A 15,025-nucleotide genomic window follows, 5' to 3' on the forward strand; every position below is an offset into this window, starting at 1 on the left:
CTCAAACCGGTAGATAAGAAATATCTATTTGTAAAACTGTTGGTGCAAATATGCTTTTTTCAAAATACTTAACAGCTGTAGACAGTAACCTAAGAAAGGTTTTAAAAACAGTAATAATTATTAACATCACCTTTAAAACTTTTTAAGGTTCTATTTTTTCATATCTATGTCTCCGATCCACAACGTATTCGTCTTTCCACATCATGTACTCTGTATCAAAATTATCCTTCTAAATCATGCATCATCACAATCACATGTCGTTATTTGAATGCATTCATATACTTTTTATTTGAAATTCACGGATACATTCAATGAAAAGTGAACAAAATAAAACTATAGAGTCTGTCAGCATCTTCAATGAACGTCCATGGTGCAGCGATAATGTTAAATAAGTTTTTGTTTGCAAGTACATAAATTTTAGGAACACATATATTTTGTGAAGCTAACTTTATACATGCTGATAGGTATTAGTATGATATGCTTCGTAATGAAAAGATACGCAAAATAGCCTACTCACGATAATTTTAAACAATTTCACAGTTCAAATCTTCGCGTTCCGTACACCTAAATTATTGCTACAACAAGATGTATTTGTTTAGTTCAAGTGCACTCAGTAAAAGTCACGTGTAAAGTTACAGACTGTGGGACCGTTGTATAAGCCCTATATCAGCGACACGATGTTCTGATAACGTGTGTCGTGCCTTCGACAGTAGCTGTATACAACACTCGTTATCAAGAGCAGAGCATCTGAACAAACTGTAATATTGTATCTTTCTCGTTCGAGTCTTGTCACAAACATATTACAGCAGTGTCATATCACGTAATTCTATGTATCACTGAGTGCAGAAATTTGAAAATATCTGAAGAAGTTTGTTGAATTTTTTAAGGGTTCCAGGCTATGTATGGAAGCACGGCATATATTTAGCGCTAAAATTATGAATGTCGTGTAGGTATTAAAATTTATTGGGGGGGGGGGGGCTGTTTTCATGTGAGTATATTTCTGTAGTAGTTGACATACCAAATTTTACAATGGACGCTGCACTGCTTGACTGTACTAATAATGGAGTCACCATAAAAACGAATTTTATACGTGAAACTACGTAACACCAACATTACGGTCCAGAGTTTACTGATATTTACAGATGAAGCTTTTCCAGTTCTGCGATGTACTGACTGCACTGAATTACATGTTTCGCATCTAACGAGTAGAAATGGCTGAGCGAAACCTCTGGTGCTGCTACTAATTTCAATTCGCCAAAGAAAGATGCACATTTACCTTGTAATCACCTTTCTTCGAGTAAAGTAAAACAAAAGAAAATAGGGAGGGGGTACAGCAAAACAGAGAATATGTTCGATTTGAGACTACAGTTTGATGCGTCTCCAATAACTGAAGCACAGCAGTTAGAAAAGACTGTCCATGTAAATGATTTAATTCAGTCTTCTCTCAAAACTATACTCGAGAAACGAATCACACGGTTGATTTGGCAGACTGTGGGAACCGGGTGAGAGTGGGGAAAGTTCCACAGTAATGCCCGCCATACACACTTTTCCACCACCATAGAAGTGACAACAGTACGATAGTAGCATCGGAGATTGTTTCTGAGGTGCTGATGCGGCAGTGGCCTCACGAGAAAGTAATAGGCAGCTTACGCTTCGGAGTCGGGCATCTCCTGATCGACTTCGACAATCTGCTCCGGCACTCGCAGGTCGATGGCGAAGCGCTTCTGCGGCACCTTGCCTTGGCCTTTAGCGCTCCGGCTGTAGGCCTGGAAGGCGGCCGCGAGGGCGTACGTGATCTTGCGGGCGCCGAACCGGCTGTCGCAGACGAACGCGTGGCACTCGAACGGGTGCTGCGACTTGCTGTCGGTCACATCGCGCACCACTATCATGGAGAAGACGCGCGTGTACACCAAGTCCTGCACGCCGTACGAGATGGTGTCCACCGGGAAGAACCCGATGACGTCGTCGTGCTTCTTGTCGGCCGTGATGGTGAGCCCGTCGATAGAGACGGTGACGTTGACTATGGGCAGCACGGTGCCCTGTTTGAGCGACTTGGCGGCCGCCACGAGCGCGTCCACCGGCTTGCGCGTGTGCTTGATGCCCCAGAGCCCGCTGGCGTCGCGGAAGCCCAGGTACTTCACCTGGAACTTCTGCGGCAAGTCCTCCTCCTTGACGGTGGCGTCGTCGGCGTCGCTGGCGGCGGCGGACATCTTCTTGCGGCTGCGCTGAGAGGGCGCCGGCGGAGTCGGGCGCGCCTTGCGCTCTTGCTGCTGCTTCTGCGTCGCCGCACCCAGGTCGGAGCCGAACGAGCTGCGCCTGTCGTCGTCGTCCGGTCCGGCGCCGGTGGAGCCCGTGCTCGAACTGAGCGACAGCCGCTGCCCGGAAGCGGAGAGGCCATCTGTGGCGTCCGCATCCGCGTCGGAGCGCACGCTTCCGCTGTCCGCGTTGGCATTGGCGCTGGCGTCGCCGTCGCCGTCCTGCGGCAGCGTCTGGCTCGACTCGATGCTCTGCAGCAGGCGCGGGTCGCGGTGCTCGTACCCGTACTCGTCGTCTGCCATCTTTCCCTTCTCTGGCATCCGGTATCGCGCTCACTGAAACGAACACGACAAACGTTTCAGTACATCCGTGAAGGAAGAAACACCTTATTTACTATATTGCAACAGTAAGAAATACATAAAGAAGAATCTGCCTACAATGAAACCAGAAAACAGAGCAGTATCACTTATTAGGTTACTCGCTGATCGTAACTTTAACGATACGGAAGATGATAAAGTTAAAGCCGAACAAACAGGTCCGAATCTGCTACAGACAATCGCATAGCATCAAAATTCGATACCTCCTTACTGCATATATACAAATAACGAACTGATCCCCAAATCTGTAACTACACTACTGGCCATTAAAATTGCTACACCACGAAGAGGACGTGCTACAGACGCGAAATTTAACCGACAGGAAGAAGATGCTGTAATATGCATATGATTAGCTTTCCAGAGCATTCGCACAAGGCTGGCGCCGTTGGCGACACCTACAACGTGCTAACACGAGGATAGTTTCCAACGGATTTCTCATACACAAACAGCAGTTGACCGGCGTTGCCTGGTGAAACGTTGTTGTGATGCTTCGTGTAAGGAGGAGAAATGCGTACCATCAAGTTTCCGACTTTGATAAAGGTCGGATTGTAGCCTATCGTGATTGCGGTTTATCGTATCGCGACATTGCTGCTCGCGTTGGTCGAGATCAAATGACTGTTAGCAGAATATGGAATCGGTGGGTTCCGGAGGGTAATACGGAACACCGTGCTGGATCCCAACGGTCTCGTATCACTAGCAGTCGAGATTACAGGCATCTTATCCCCACGCCTGTAGCGGATCGTGCAGCCACGTCTCGATCCCTGAGTCAACAGATGGGGACGTTTGCAAGACAACAACCATCTGCACGAACAGTTCGACGACGTTGGCAGCAGCATGGACTATCAGATCGGAGACCATGGCTGCGGTTACCCCTGACGCTGCATCACAGGCAGGAGCGCCTGCGATGGTGTACTCGACGACGAACGTGGGTGCACGAATGGTAAAATGTCATTTTTTCGGATGAATCCAGGTTCTGTTTACAGCATCATGATGGTCGCATCCGTGTCTGTCGACATCGCGGTGAACACACATTCGAAGTGTGTATTCGTCATCGCCATACTGGCGTATCACCCGGCGTGATGGTATGGCGTGCCATTGGTTACACGTCTCGGTCACCTCTTGTTAGCACTGACGGCATTTTGAACAGTGGACGTTACATTTCAGATGTGTTACGACCCGTGGCTCTACCCTTCATTCGATCCCTGCGAAACCCTACATTTCAGCAGGATAATGCACGACCGCATGTTGCAGGTCCTATACGGGCCTTTCTTGATACAGAAAATGTTCGACTGCTGCCCTGGCCAGCACATTCTCCAGATCTCTCACCAATTGAAAACGTCTGTTCAATGGTGGCAGAGCAACTGGCTCGTCACAATACGCCAGTCACTACTCTTGATGAACTGTGGTATCGTGTTGAAGCTGCACGGGCAGCTTTACCTGTACACGCTATCCAAGCTTTGTTTGACTCAATACCGAGGCGTATCACGGCCAGAGGTGGTTGTTCTGGGTACTGATTTCTCAGGATCTATGGACCCAAATTGCTTGAAAATGTAATCACATGTCATTTCTAGTATAATATATTTGTCCAACGAATACCCGTTTATCATCTGCATTTCTTCTTGGTGTAGCAATTTTAATGGCCAGTAGTGTATATTGCAACAATAAGAAATACATACAGAAGAATTTGCGTAGAATGAAGCCAGAAAACAGATCAGTATCACCTATTAGGTTACTCGCTGATCGTAATTTTACCGATACGGAAGATGATAAAGTTAAAGCCGAATAAACAGAGTCGAATCTGCTACAGACAATCGCATGCATGGTATCCATCAAAATTCGATACCTCCTTACTGCATACATACAAATAACGAACTGATCCCGAAATCTGTAAGTAGATTTAGGAGGGTATGCGTGAACACATAAACTCAGTAAAAAACACTTGTTAAATCCGTGCATAGAAAGCATGAAGGTATTCTTGAGAACCACAGGACAAGTTCTCCAAACATTCTGCACCTACGTACTCTGCAAACCACTGTATGGCACATGGCGGAGGGTACCCTGTATCACTACTACTCATTTCCTTTCCCGTTCTACTCACAAGTACAGCTAGGGAAAAATTACTATCTATGTACCTCAGTATGAACACTAATTTCTCGTAGCCTATCGTCGTGGTCCTCACGCGAAATGTATGGTTCTGGCAGTAGAATCGTTCTGAAATCAGCGTCAAATGCCAGTTCCGTAAATTTTCTCACTAGTGTTCCTCGGAAAGAATTTCACCTTCCCTCCAGCGATTCCAATCTGAGTTCCCAAAGCATCTCCGTCACATTTGCGAGTTGTGCGAACCTACCGGTAAAAAATGTAGCGATTCACCACTGAATTACTTCGTTGTGTTCCCTTAATCAGACCTGCTACGGATTCCAAACACTCGTACTCAAGAACAGGGTGCACTAACGTCCTATATGTAGATTCCTTTGCAGATGAACCACCTAGTATACAATGTATGTCCCGTATTTTCGTATTATACATTAAATGTACTTGCTGTTGCGAATATGGACAACCATCAGCTGTAGAATGGAATAACAACGTTGGAAATTTCTGCCTGACCCGGACTCCAACCGGGATTTGCCACCTATCACAAGTGGCTGCCTTAATATTTAGCCGTCTATGCATGACTCAAAGCCAGACCCAACCTTTCACATGGCGGCCAACATGCATCTACAATCTATACTCGTAAATCCATTATACATATTCCCGTACAGGTGAGACATTTTGCCTGAAAGTCGCTTGTGTGATGTCGATAGATAAATCCGATAATAACTCTTCCACCAGATACTGATTCTATGCCAATAATGAAGATGTTACGAACTGAAACATTTATCATTTTTATGACAATGGCGAAAATATGTGACATAAATATCGCCTTTTTATGGTGTGGTGTTTTCTTTATCATGAGATACTTATCTCACACCCGTTGTTATTATAATTATTACTATCATTATTATTATGGTTAAATGGGATTTTCCAACGGGAAGGGCAACTAGCGACAATAAACAGCATAATATCTAGATAAGAGAGAGATAGAGTTTAACGTCGTTTAGGTGCCAGCCAGGGAAATTGCTTTACTGGTTAATAAGTAGTGCTGCAAAAGGATAACGAAGGAAACATTCGGCAGCAGTAAATTTCGTCTGAGTCGGGATGACCAGACAGATTTAAATCCCATTCACTTCTATTTGGCCGGCATGTGTGGCCGAGCTGTTCTAGGCGCCTCAGTCTGAAATTGCGCGACCGCTACGGTTGCAAGTTCGATCCTGCCTCGGACATGGATGTGTGTGATGTCCTTAGGCTAGTTAGGTCTAAGTAGTTCTAAGTTGTAGGGGACTGATGACCTCAGATGTTAAGTCCCACAGTGCTCAGAGCCATTTGAACCAACTTCTAATTCGATTCAACATGGTTTGTGATTCGCACTCGAACGTGGGCTCTCGGAATTTGCCTCTCTGCGCTGCACGACGCCTTTCTTGTAGTGCCTCGCAACAGAGTTTGTTGATTATTTCTTTGTCTTTGACGAGTTGACTAAACAAATCTGTGAGAGATCACTCACCTCCTGATTTAGCTGCTAATGGATATCTTCTCGACTAGATATGCCAGTGAAGTTTGATAGATGGTAATGCAGATATTTTGAGCTGGAAACAGTCTTTGATGCCAAATTTTTTTCTTTATTTTATGACGAGTTTCGATCTACAATATGGGCCTGTGTTCTCAAATTAGTAAACAACACACAAAAAGCTTTTAGCCGAGGCTGCCACCTTCAACACATAATAAAACTGTGATAAATTACTATACCGTGCACGCAGCTGCAATGGAAGCAACAGAAAGAGCTTGGCTGCTAGGTGGAAACTGTGGGTGCAGGAAGCGATACCTAGTAGCCAAGCCCTGTCAGTTACTTGCACTGCAGTTGCAAAATGTTCAAATGTCTATGAAATCTTATGGGACTTAACTGCTAAGGTCATCAGTCCTTAAGCTTACACACTATTTAACCTAAATTATCCTAATGACAAACACACACACCCACGTCCGAGGGAGGACTCGAACCTCCGCCGGGACCAGCCGCACAGTCCATGACTCTGCAGTTGCAAACAGAATATGCTGACAGAGAACCTGCTCTACAGGTCAGCTGTGTTGTAGCACAATTTTGTCACGTCTTTAGGACATCAGAGGATGTCTACCTTGGCTAACAGTTTTTTATGTTTTGTTTACTAGTTTAGGAAGACAGAGATATCTGATGATGAACTCATGGATCGAACCCGGTCATATAATAAAGAAAAAAATCTGCGATCAAGAATGTTTTCAATTCCACAATTTTTTAAACTTTGGATCACTATATATACCTCAGTGTGATCATATCACGCTTCAAAAATGGTTCAAAGGGCTCTGAGCACTATGGGACTTAACTGCTGAGGTCATCAGTCCGCTAGAACTTAGAAGTACTTAAACCTAAATAACCTAAGGACATCACACACATCCATGCCCGAGGCTGGATTCGAACGTGCGACCGTGGCGGTCGCGCGGTTCCAGACTGTAGCGCCTAGAACCGCTTGGCCACCCCGGCCAGCTGTCACGCTTCAACTTGTAGGTATGTCACGTGAATACTCAGTCTTTCCTTGGACGAGACGTATCCAGAAAGTTAGCTTCCCTATTTCTTTAAAATAAAGACAACATAATTACATAAAAAACTTTGCTGGCAACAGGTACAGCTATTTTTCGACATAGTCACTAAAACAATAGTGGTTCTTGTCATAACCTAGGATCAACTTTTGTATTCCGGTGTTGTAGAAGTCTGCCGTCTGTAAATGGAACCTGCGTATGACAGTCGTCATCATCTCTTCGTCATTGTCAAAACGCTGGCCGGAGCAGCAAGATTACGACTGTATGCTGGATGATCAAACAGCTCCCACGCTGGCCGGAGGAGCAAGATTACGACTGTATGCTGGATGATCAAACAGCTCCCATCTGAACTTTTGCAGGACAGTTGCTGTGCGCCAAGCTGTACGGGGACGAGCATTGTCATGGAGCAGCACAACACCTGCGGAAGGCATTCCACACCTCTTATTCTGAATGACACGATGCAGTTTCCGCATCGTTTCACAGCAACGGTGAGCGTTCACTGTTTCACCTCTGTGCAGGAAGTCAATGAGCAGAATACCCTTCCTATCCCAGAATACCGTGCACATTACTTTTTACACCGACACAGTCTCTCTGAATTTCGTCTTGATCTGAGATCTACTGTGACACCAATGCATTGACTGCTGCTTGATTTCCGGGGCCATGTGAGAAATCTGTGTCTTGTCGCCCTTGAGGATCCTGTCGAGGCACTCGTCGCTGTCATCATCATACCGCCGCAGAAACGTCAGCGCTGCTCCAAAGCGCTTCATTTTGTGCTGTGGTGTCAGATTTTTTGGCACCCCCCTGGCACACAGTTTCTTGAACAGCAGGTGCTTAGTGACAATTTCATGCAACAAACGATCGCGATATCTGCGTAAAATACTGCTGAGCTCCATAATCGTGAAGCGACGGTTCTCCAGGATGCGCTGCCGCAGCAGGTCAACAAGGTGATCATTGATGAAGGACAGTCGCTAGCTGCGCTCTTCATCATGGATACTTTCACGATCTTTGGGAAAAAGCTTACACCAGCGACGCATCATCTGTTTGCTCATGATGTTCTGACAGGAGATCTGATAGTGCTGACGATGAATCTCGATGGGCGTTACGTTTTGTGCCTTATCACTGACCGAACCTCGCAAGCGGAGTGAGAACGAATAACAGACGTCATTCGGTAGTGGCACTAGGTGGGACCTCTCCGGCCGGCACGTCACGTCATGGATCTGTTGCGCATGCGCAGTATCCCTGTTAAATACGTCTACTTTAAAGGAAATAACATCGGGTACTTACTTTTCGGATGCGCCTCGTATAAATAGTCTTGTTTGTGTTTTGATGTTTCAACTGCTAGCTAATTATGCGTAAGAATCGGAAATGTTGAACTAGGAGAACGAAGTCGTGGATAGGCTACAAGGTTTATCAGATTATCAGTGATTCGTTAAGTCGCTATTATGAGATAATGCCTTTCTAGGGCCCAAACACACACTGTATGACGTAGGGAGAGCATGACATCATCATACTATTATTTTATTATTTAAGTCACTATGTGTATGAAGTTGGAAAATAAAGTTTAATAAATTTCCAACAGAAGATGGCTATAACGATGTATGCAAATCAAACAGGTAAAAATAATTTAAGTCATCTATTCTTCAGTTTTGTGGCCATTGTGTGCGTAGTTACTCTAAAATTATTAAAGATATTTGAAGTACTTCTTTGCAACTACTAACAGTGCGTATTTACGCCAATAAGTGACGCAGCTCATTTTTTTACTCGGCCAATTTCGGTTGAAAAAGTACGGGATTTGTTGTGGGTCATCTGCCCCTATAGTTTCATGAAGTTCCGACAGATGGCAGCGGTATACGTAGTCTTCAAAATGGCGTCTGGAACGGAGGTGTGTTACAAGCAGAGAGCTGTTATTGCGTTTCTTTTCGCGGAAAACCAAAGCATCGCAGATATTAATAGGTGCGTGCAGAATGTCTACTGAGACCTGGCAGTTTGCAAAAGCACGGTGAGTCGTTGGGTGAGGCGTCTGTCATCGCAACAAGGTCGCACTAACCTGTCCGATCTCAGTTTTCGGGAAGAAGAAATAAGGGCACCAGCACAAACTGATAAAATACAACTGGATTTCACTAGAGAAGTGCTGTTCAGTTGTAGACGGATTATGACACTTTACTGGAAGGAAGAGCACCAGCTGGTCTGTGCATTGATCTTTTAGGAAGTGTGCTGTCTAGACAAAACACACAGAGCTTCCTAATTCAAAACGTCCGTCCGGGTTGATGAATAAATTTCAGAATCTTAAAAAAAATAGCAGATACATAAACAGTGCAACGAGGTTAATGGGGAATGCTGCTTTTCAAAAAAAAAATGGTTCAAATGGTTCTGAGCACTATGGGACTTAACATCTGTGGTCATCAGTCCCCTAGAACTTAGAACTACTTAAACCTAACTAACCTAAGGACATCACACACATCCATGCCCGAGGCAGGATTCGAACCTGCGACCGTAGCAGTCGCGCGGTTCCAGACTGCGCGCCTAGAACCGCTAGACCACCGCGGCCGGCTGCTGCTTTTCTTTTCATTTCATAGCTGTATTGGTAAGGGTGGAATGATACACGCACTTTTTTAGTTTGTATTAGTTCGATCGCCGTACAGGTCTGCATTCCCGATTGTGGCCTGCTTGAGTTTGACTTCCCCTTTCCTTAGTAACAGCTCGCTGGATCTGTCTCAGCGCCATTTCTGAAAACTTTTAGGAACTGTTTACTCTAACATGTCATACGAGGGGAAGAAACAGACTAAACGTCTGTACATGTATAGCACAGTTTTCATTGTATGGGCCTGGGTTTTGAATGGTCATGCAGTGGCTACCTGCAGCAGACAGAGGAACAGACACAGAAATTGTTGGTAAAGATAATGTGAAAGACAATTAGCAAACTACGTCGAGTTTAGAGGCATCGTAGTGCCTCTTAGTTACTTTGTTAGTGTGCATATGATTAGTAGTTCACCAGTCTGGGAGATAATTACTTAACATGCTTCTGCATGAGTAGAAAATTGCAGGTGCAGAACAGAGTCAAACTTCCTTCGTTTACCAAACCTTTGGGCCAGTAAATCAAAGTGAAACTATCATAAGCGTTACTTCTTAGCAACATATCTGTATTAATTCGGGAGCTGTTGGAGGTTGTTATTTAATCTAATAATGTTATTTGACACCCTGTTTCACTGAACCTGTAACTTTAATGTCTTTATCTAGAAAATATTTACTTATATTACACGGCGCAACTTACTTGGCCGACGATATTGTCAGATTTAGATTGCGATTTATAGATGACTGAAGATGAAACTTTTAAGCTCGATATGACATAGACGACAGTTTCTTGGAGAAATAATTTTACAGAATATCGCTCACGGCACGTTACAACCGAATTAATTAATTAAAATCATCAAGTGGATACAACGCCACGAGTATCTTGCTCTTCTAGGCAGCCATCAAAACTAATTTCTGGGACATTCAAAGGAATAATGGTGGTCTGATGAAACCTTTTATTGTCTTTGTAATGGCTGTGAAGCTTCATCCGTTAAAGGAAAGTAACGCACGTTATCTGTACTCTGTGTGCGCGGCTTGCTTTGCGAGGCGTCTTGTACAAAGCAAATTCAGCTGACGTAAAGTAGATAACACAATGCTCAACATCATATCGTAGAACCCTTTGTGCTTGTAAAGGCAAAACCTGCGCATCCTAGAAGCTCTCAGAGACCAGTGAGCCTTTTTTGGTTAAACTATTCTGTTTTGCATCTTTTGCATCTTGGTCAAGGTTCTGTAGGAAGCAATTCATCTTTTTCTTCCACAACTAAAATGTGATTACTAAAGTGGTATGAGGCACGAGCCAACTACGGTGAGTTTGAGACCAAAGTTACCCACAATTCTGACTTTCCTTTCCATCCGTAATGATGTAAATGACATACCACTGCAGTAACTTCTGTCATCGAAGAGATTACAGTTGTGCAAAAATGTTGCCCAAGATGTGAAGTCTGCTTGCTTTTTGTTGGTGTAGCAAGTGTCCGAACAAAGTGACTCAGTCGTAAAATAACGAAACTGTTCTCATCAAGAGAGAACTTCGAATCCAGTAAGCCAACGTAGCATATTTTACGAGTGCTTTTCCGTATTATTTTCCCGCTAAGTCGTCTTTCTGCGAGGCCACCGACATTTCTTTCTCTATCCTTGTTCAGCGAGGTAATCTTCTGTCTAACGAAGTAATACTATAACTAACGAAACTGATCTCGGCCGGTTAAAAATTGTGATGAGGAAAAAAAGCACAGCATTTAAAATGCTGGACTTGTATTTGAGAGTGCCTGGTTTCATGTCTCTGCCCATTCCACCTATTTCGGGATTTTCCATTATTTGTCTAAATCCCTTCAGGAGGATGATTGATGGATCGTTCAACAAGACCAAGCTGCTTTAGTTCCTCGACTTCAGGGTAGACGCCATGAAACAATCTAATTTCCTTGTAAGCTTAAAACAATAACAGAAATAACAAGTTTCGGCAACATTGCACAACGCGAAATATCAGACAGATAATTCAATATCCGCGCATCTCAGCCAGCCAGAAACTCGAAACGTCTGTAGTGATAGCAAGAAAATGAATACGTGGATAACAAGTATTTTACATCGACGACATGATAAAGAAACCAACAACGAAAGAGCGACGCAGAAGGATCGTACTACTGGTTGAATTTCGGAAACATATTTCCAGTGATCGAGGTTTTCTTGCTGGCGGTACAAGGTCAATTAATGTTGACAGAAAACTATTTGGAGTGCACTGCAAAAGAACCACAGTATTAGGAGAAAGTACAGTAAGTATACGGAGTTTGTAGAGCCTGTACACAGATAATAGGTCGTTAACGTTATCATACTATATCGACATTAATTTCAAGCAGCCGGGTCACACCACACACTCTGTGTGAAGCTCCGAGGAAACTGGAAATACGAACAGAACTCTAAAGTTTCATACAGAAAGCTGTGGTACTTGCAAGGACATGAACAGTGGAGAAATTCCTGGATAGTAGAGACTAAACGTGACAATATTACCTCTTAGATTTCGATTGTTTGCATATTATTTCCTGATGTAAATGATAACATTGAATGTCAAATGATAATAAACATCATAATAATAAAATGTCATCAAAACCTCAAACAGAATTGAAGTAGCACGAAGGGATACAAACATTTTATGGAAGAATACAATTTTAAAAATGACACTTTATCAGATAGGGTATGTTACAACATCCATCAAGATCTTTATTTTGGTTCTGCTGCGTAATTTGACTCACGGTTGTGGGTAATTGCTTTTGGAGGGCGAGAGTATCGCATAGACCTCACATACAAGTGCTAATTTTGTGAAAATGTTTGGTTTATTAGGTTTAGAATACGTAATATTAGAAAGTTTTTTATATGTGAAGTAGAATATGCAACATAGGTACTCTTAAGCCCATTTAAAAATAGTTTTCTGCTTTCAGTTCCATGGGAAAAATATTCAATGGGGAGTATACTCCAATGGAAATTTTAAATTTCGTAAACAATACATCAATTTTTGGTCGTATGGAATGACTCACGTCCTACCAAAATAGAGAAAAAAGTAGACGTACTTGACTTCGGTCTGTGCAAAACAGCGCAAAATATTAGTTCCTGTTCTGCTTCTACGCAGCTACTACAATGTGTACCTAGGAAAATGGATTTAAATATCAGGAGGTTACATTTATTAGCAACTTTTTCATTTACATCGCATATGTTCTAAATTCATTTTCTCTGGTTATGACAACTGACAAAACGTGACAATAACTTTGATCTGGGACTGGAAATTTTTGCCCCTGAGAAATGTGTAAGTTATGGAATAAGTTGTAATACATTTATAACAGTTGAAAACTAAAGGTTGAAGCATTCGCAATAAATTATGAAGGGATCAGTGAATAATGCCCAGGTTATATGCTGTTTGTGAGAGAAGTGAATAATCGTGACTATATAACGCAGATTAGAACGAACGAAAGTCACAGAACGAGAACCACATCCGATTACGGTTTCAAGTGAGCAAAAGGGAGTTCTGTACATTGAAAATTTATTTTCCTCGTAGTTAAGTTGAATTATTGGCTTCCAGTCATACCAAAACCCGCTCGATTTGATAACAAATAGTGTGGACTGGGTAGAGATGTCATTTTTATAAAACCAGCAGCAGCGCCAAACTGCTGTGCATAGAGAGAGAGAAAGCGCACTCACCCGACAGGCAATCACTTCTGGAAGGCTTCGACAGCTTCGGTGCTAACGCATGAAGACAGCTGAGAACAGTGTTGGCACCGCGCGGGCAAGCGACGGCCGATGTTCCACTCGGCTGCGACGACTTTCTTGCGCGCCCGCTCGCTTTCTACTGCTCGCTGGCCGTCACCTGCCCGCTATCTGCCTGATAACCTATCTTAGCCAATCTCGCATTATGTCTGCCGCTGCCTTCGCCCGCCTGTCTCCAGCAGCTTACAGTGTTTCCATCCAAGGGCATTAGAGGAATAAAGAATGACAAATGTGTTACACGCACTTAAAGAAAAACATCGACACCCAGAACGGCATTTTGAAGTGTAGAGAAATCGAGAAATCTGGGATATGACGAGAAAATGTAAATTGTAACAAATTACTGCAGTTTCAGCGAGCAATCCACAATTCACGTGCATTGTATAGGTCTCCTCCTGTGCTCAGTAGATAGTGTTAAATTCTTCGGCAGCAGCCCGCTAGGTGTCGCAGCATGGTCTCACGCAAGAGTCTGATTAGCTGATGACGTTCTGCCATCAATCAGTCACGACAGCCGGAACCACTGCACATTATACTCGAAAACTTTACGATAGAGTTGCATTTTTTTTAGTGTGCGGCTAATTGCAAACCAAATATTTTATCATGCAGTGCGGTAATATTCTTTGTAGAAAATGTATTCGCAGATGTGAATATGAACCACCATTGGCTGTATACTGGAATGACGACAATGAAAATTTGTGCCGGACCGGGAGTCGAACCCGAATTTCCCGCTTTACGCCAGCGGTCACCCTAACAACCTCGGCTATCCCTGCAAGAATCAGACACAAACTTCCGTATGTCGTCGTCCGTACGTCACGGCCTGCACTCGTAGGTTGAGTATATTCCCGTTCAGAAAGGACATAATTATTGAGAGCCGAGAGCCTGGTATTGACGAATAAATACGAAATAGCAGTGCCTGTATTATTGAGAAGTACTATGCAATGTTTCTTCGGGCATGCGTGCATGCATGCCTTTGTGCCTAGGAATAAATGTAACTCGCTTGCAGACGTACCCATCGTTTCACACCTGTGAGAAGTAGGGCTGTGTCTCTTTGGAATATTACCGCTGGAAGAGAGACAATAACGTGAGACCAGTGAATGAGTATGAGATGCATCTTGGTAGCTGCACATTCCATTAACAGCAGTGTGATGTGATGTCAATGACTGTGGTACTCTCCTCAGACGGATTCGCCGGTAATCTCTGCTTTTTTATTATGCTAATAAATACATTAATTTATTTGGTACTGAAACAGTTAACAAATAAATCTATTCAAATACGTCGAAACTTCTTTCTTCCTCTGCACGTGGATTCCTTCTGATTGTACGTGTCACCGTGCGACCGCTACGGTCGCAGGTTCGAATCCTGCCTCGGGCATGGATGTATGTGATGTCTTTAGGTTAGTTAGGTTTAAGTAGTTC

The 15,025-nt window shown here is 43.6% G+C and overlaps 1 protein-coding gene across 1 annotated transcript; it reads right to left on the reverse strand.

Moving 5' to 3' along the window:
- Positions 1-53: 53 nt before the first annotated feature.
- LOC126248125 (uncharacterized) lies at positions 54-13,709 on the reverse strand. The gene is made up of 2 exons (XM_049948811.1): positions 13,548-13,709; positions 54-2,591 (listed from the first exon to the last, which is right to left on the reverse strand). The coding sequence occupies exon 2, from the start codon at positions 2,574-2,576 to the stop codon at positions 1,647-1,649; it is 930 nt and encodes a 309-aa protein (XP_049804768.1). The 5' UTR covers positions 2,577-2,591; positions 13,548-13,709; the 3' UTR covers positions 54-1,646.
- Positions 13,710-15,025: the final 1,316 nt, after the last annotated feature.

This window comes from Schistocerca nitens, chromosome 3 (genome assembly GCF_023898315.1).
Source record: "Schistocerca nitens isolate TAMUIC-IGC-003100 chromosome 3, iqSchNite1.1, whole genome shotgun sequence".
Lineage (NCBI taxonomy): Eukaryota > Metazoa > Arthropoda > Insecta > Orthoptera > Acrididae > Schistocerca > Schistocerca nitens.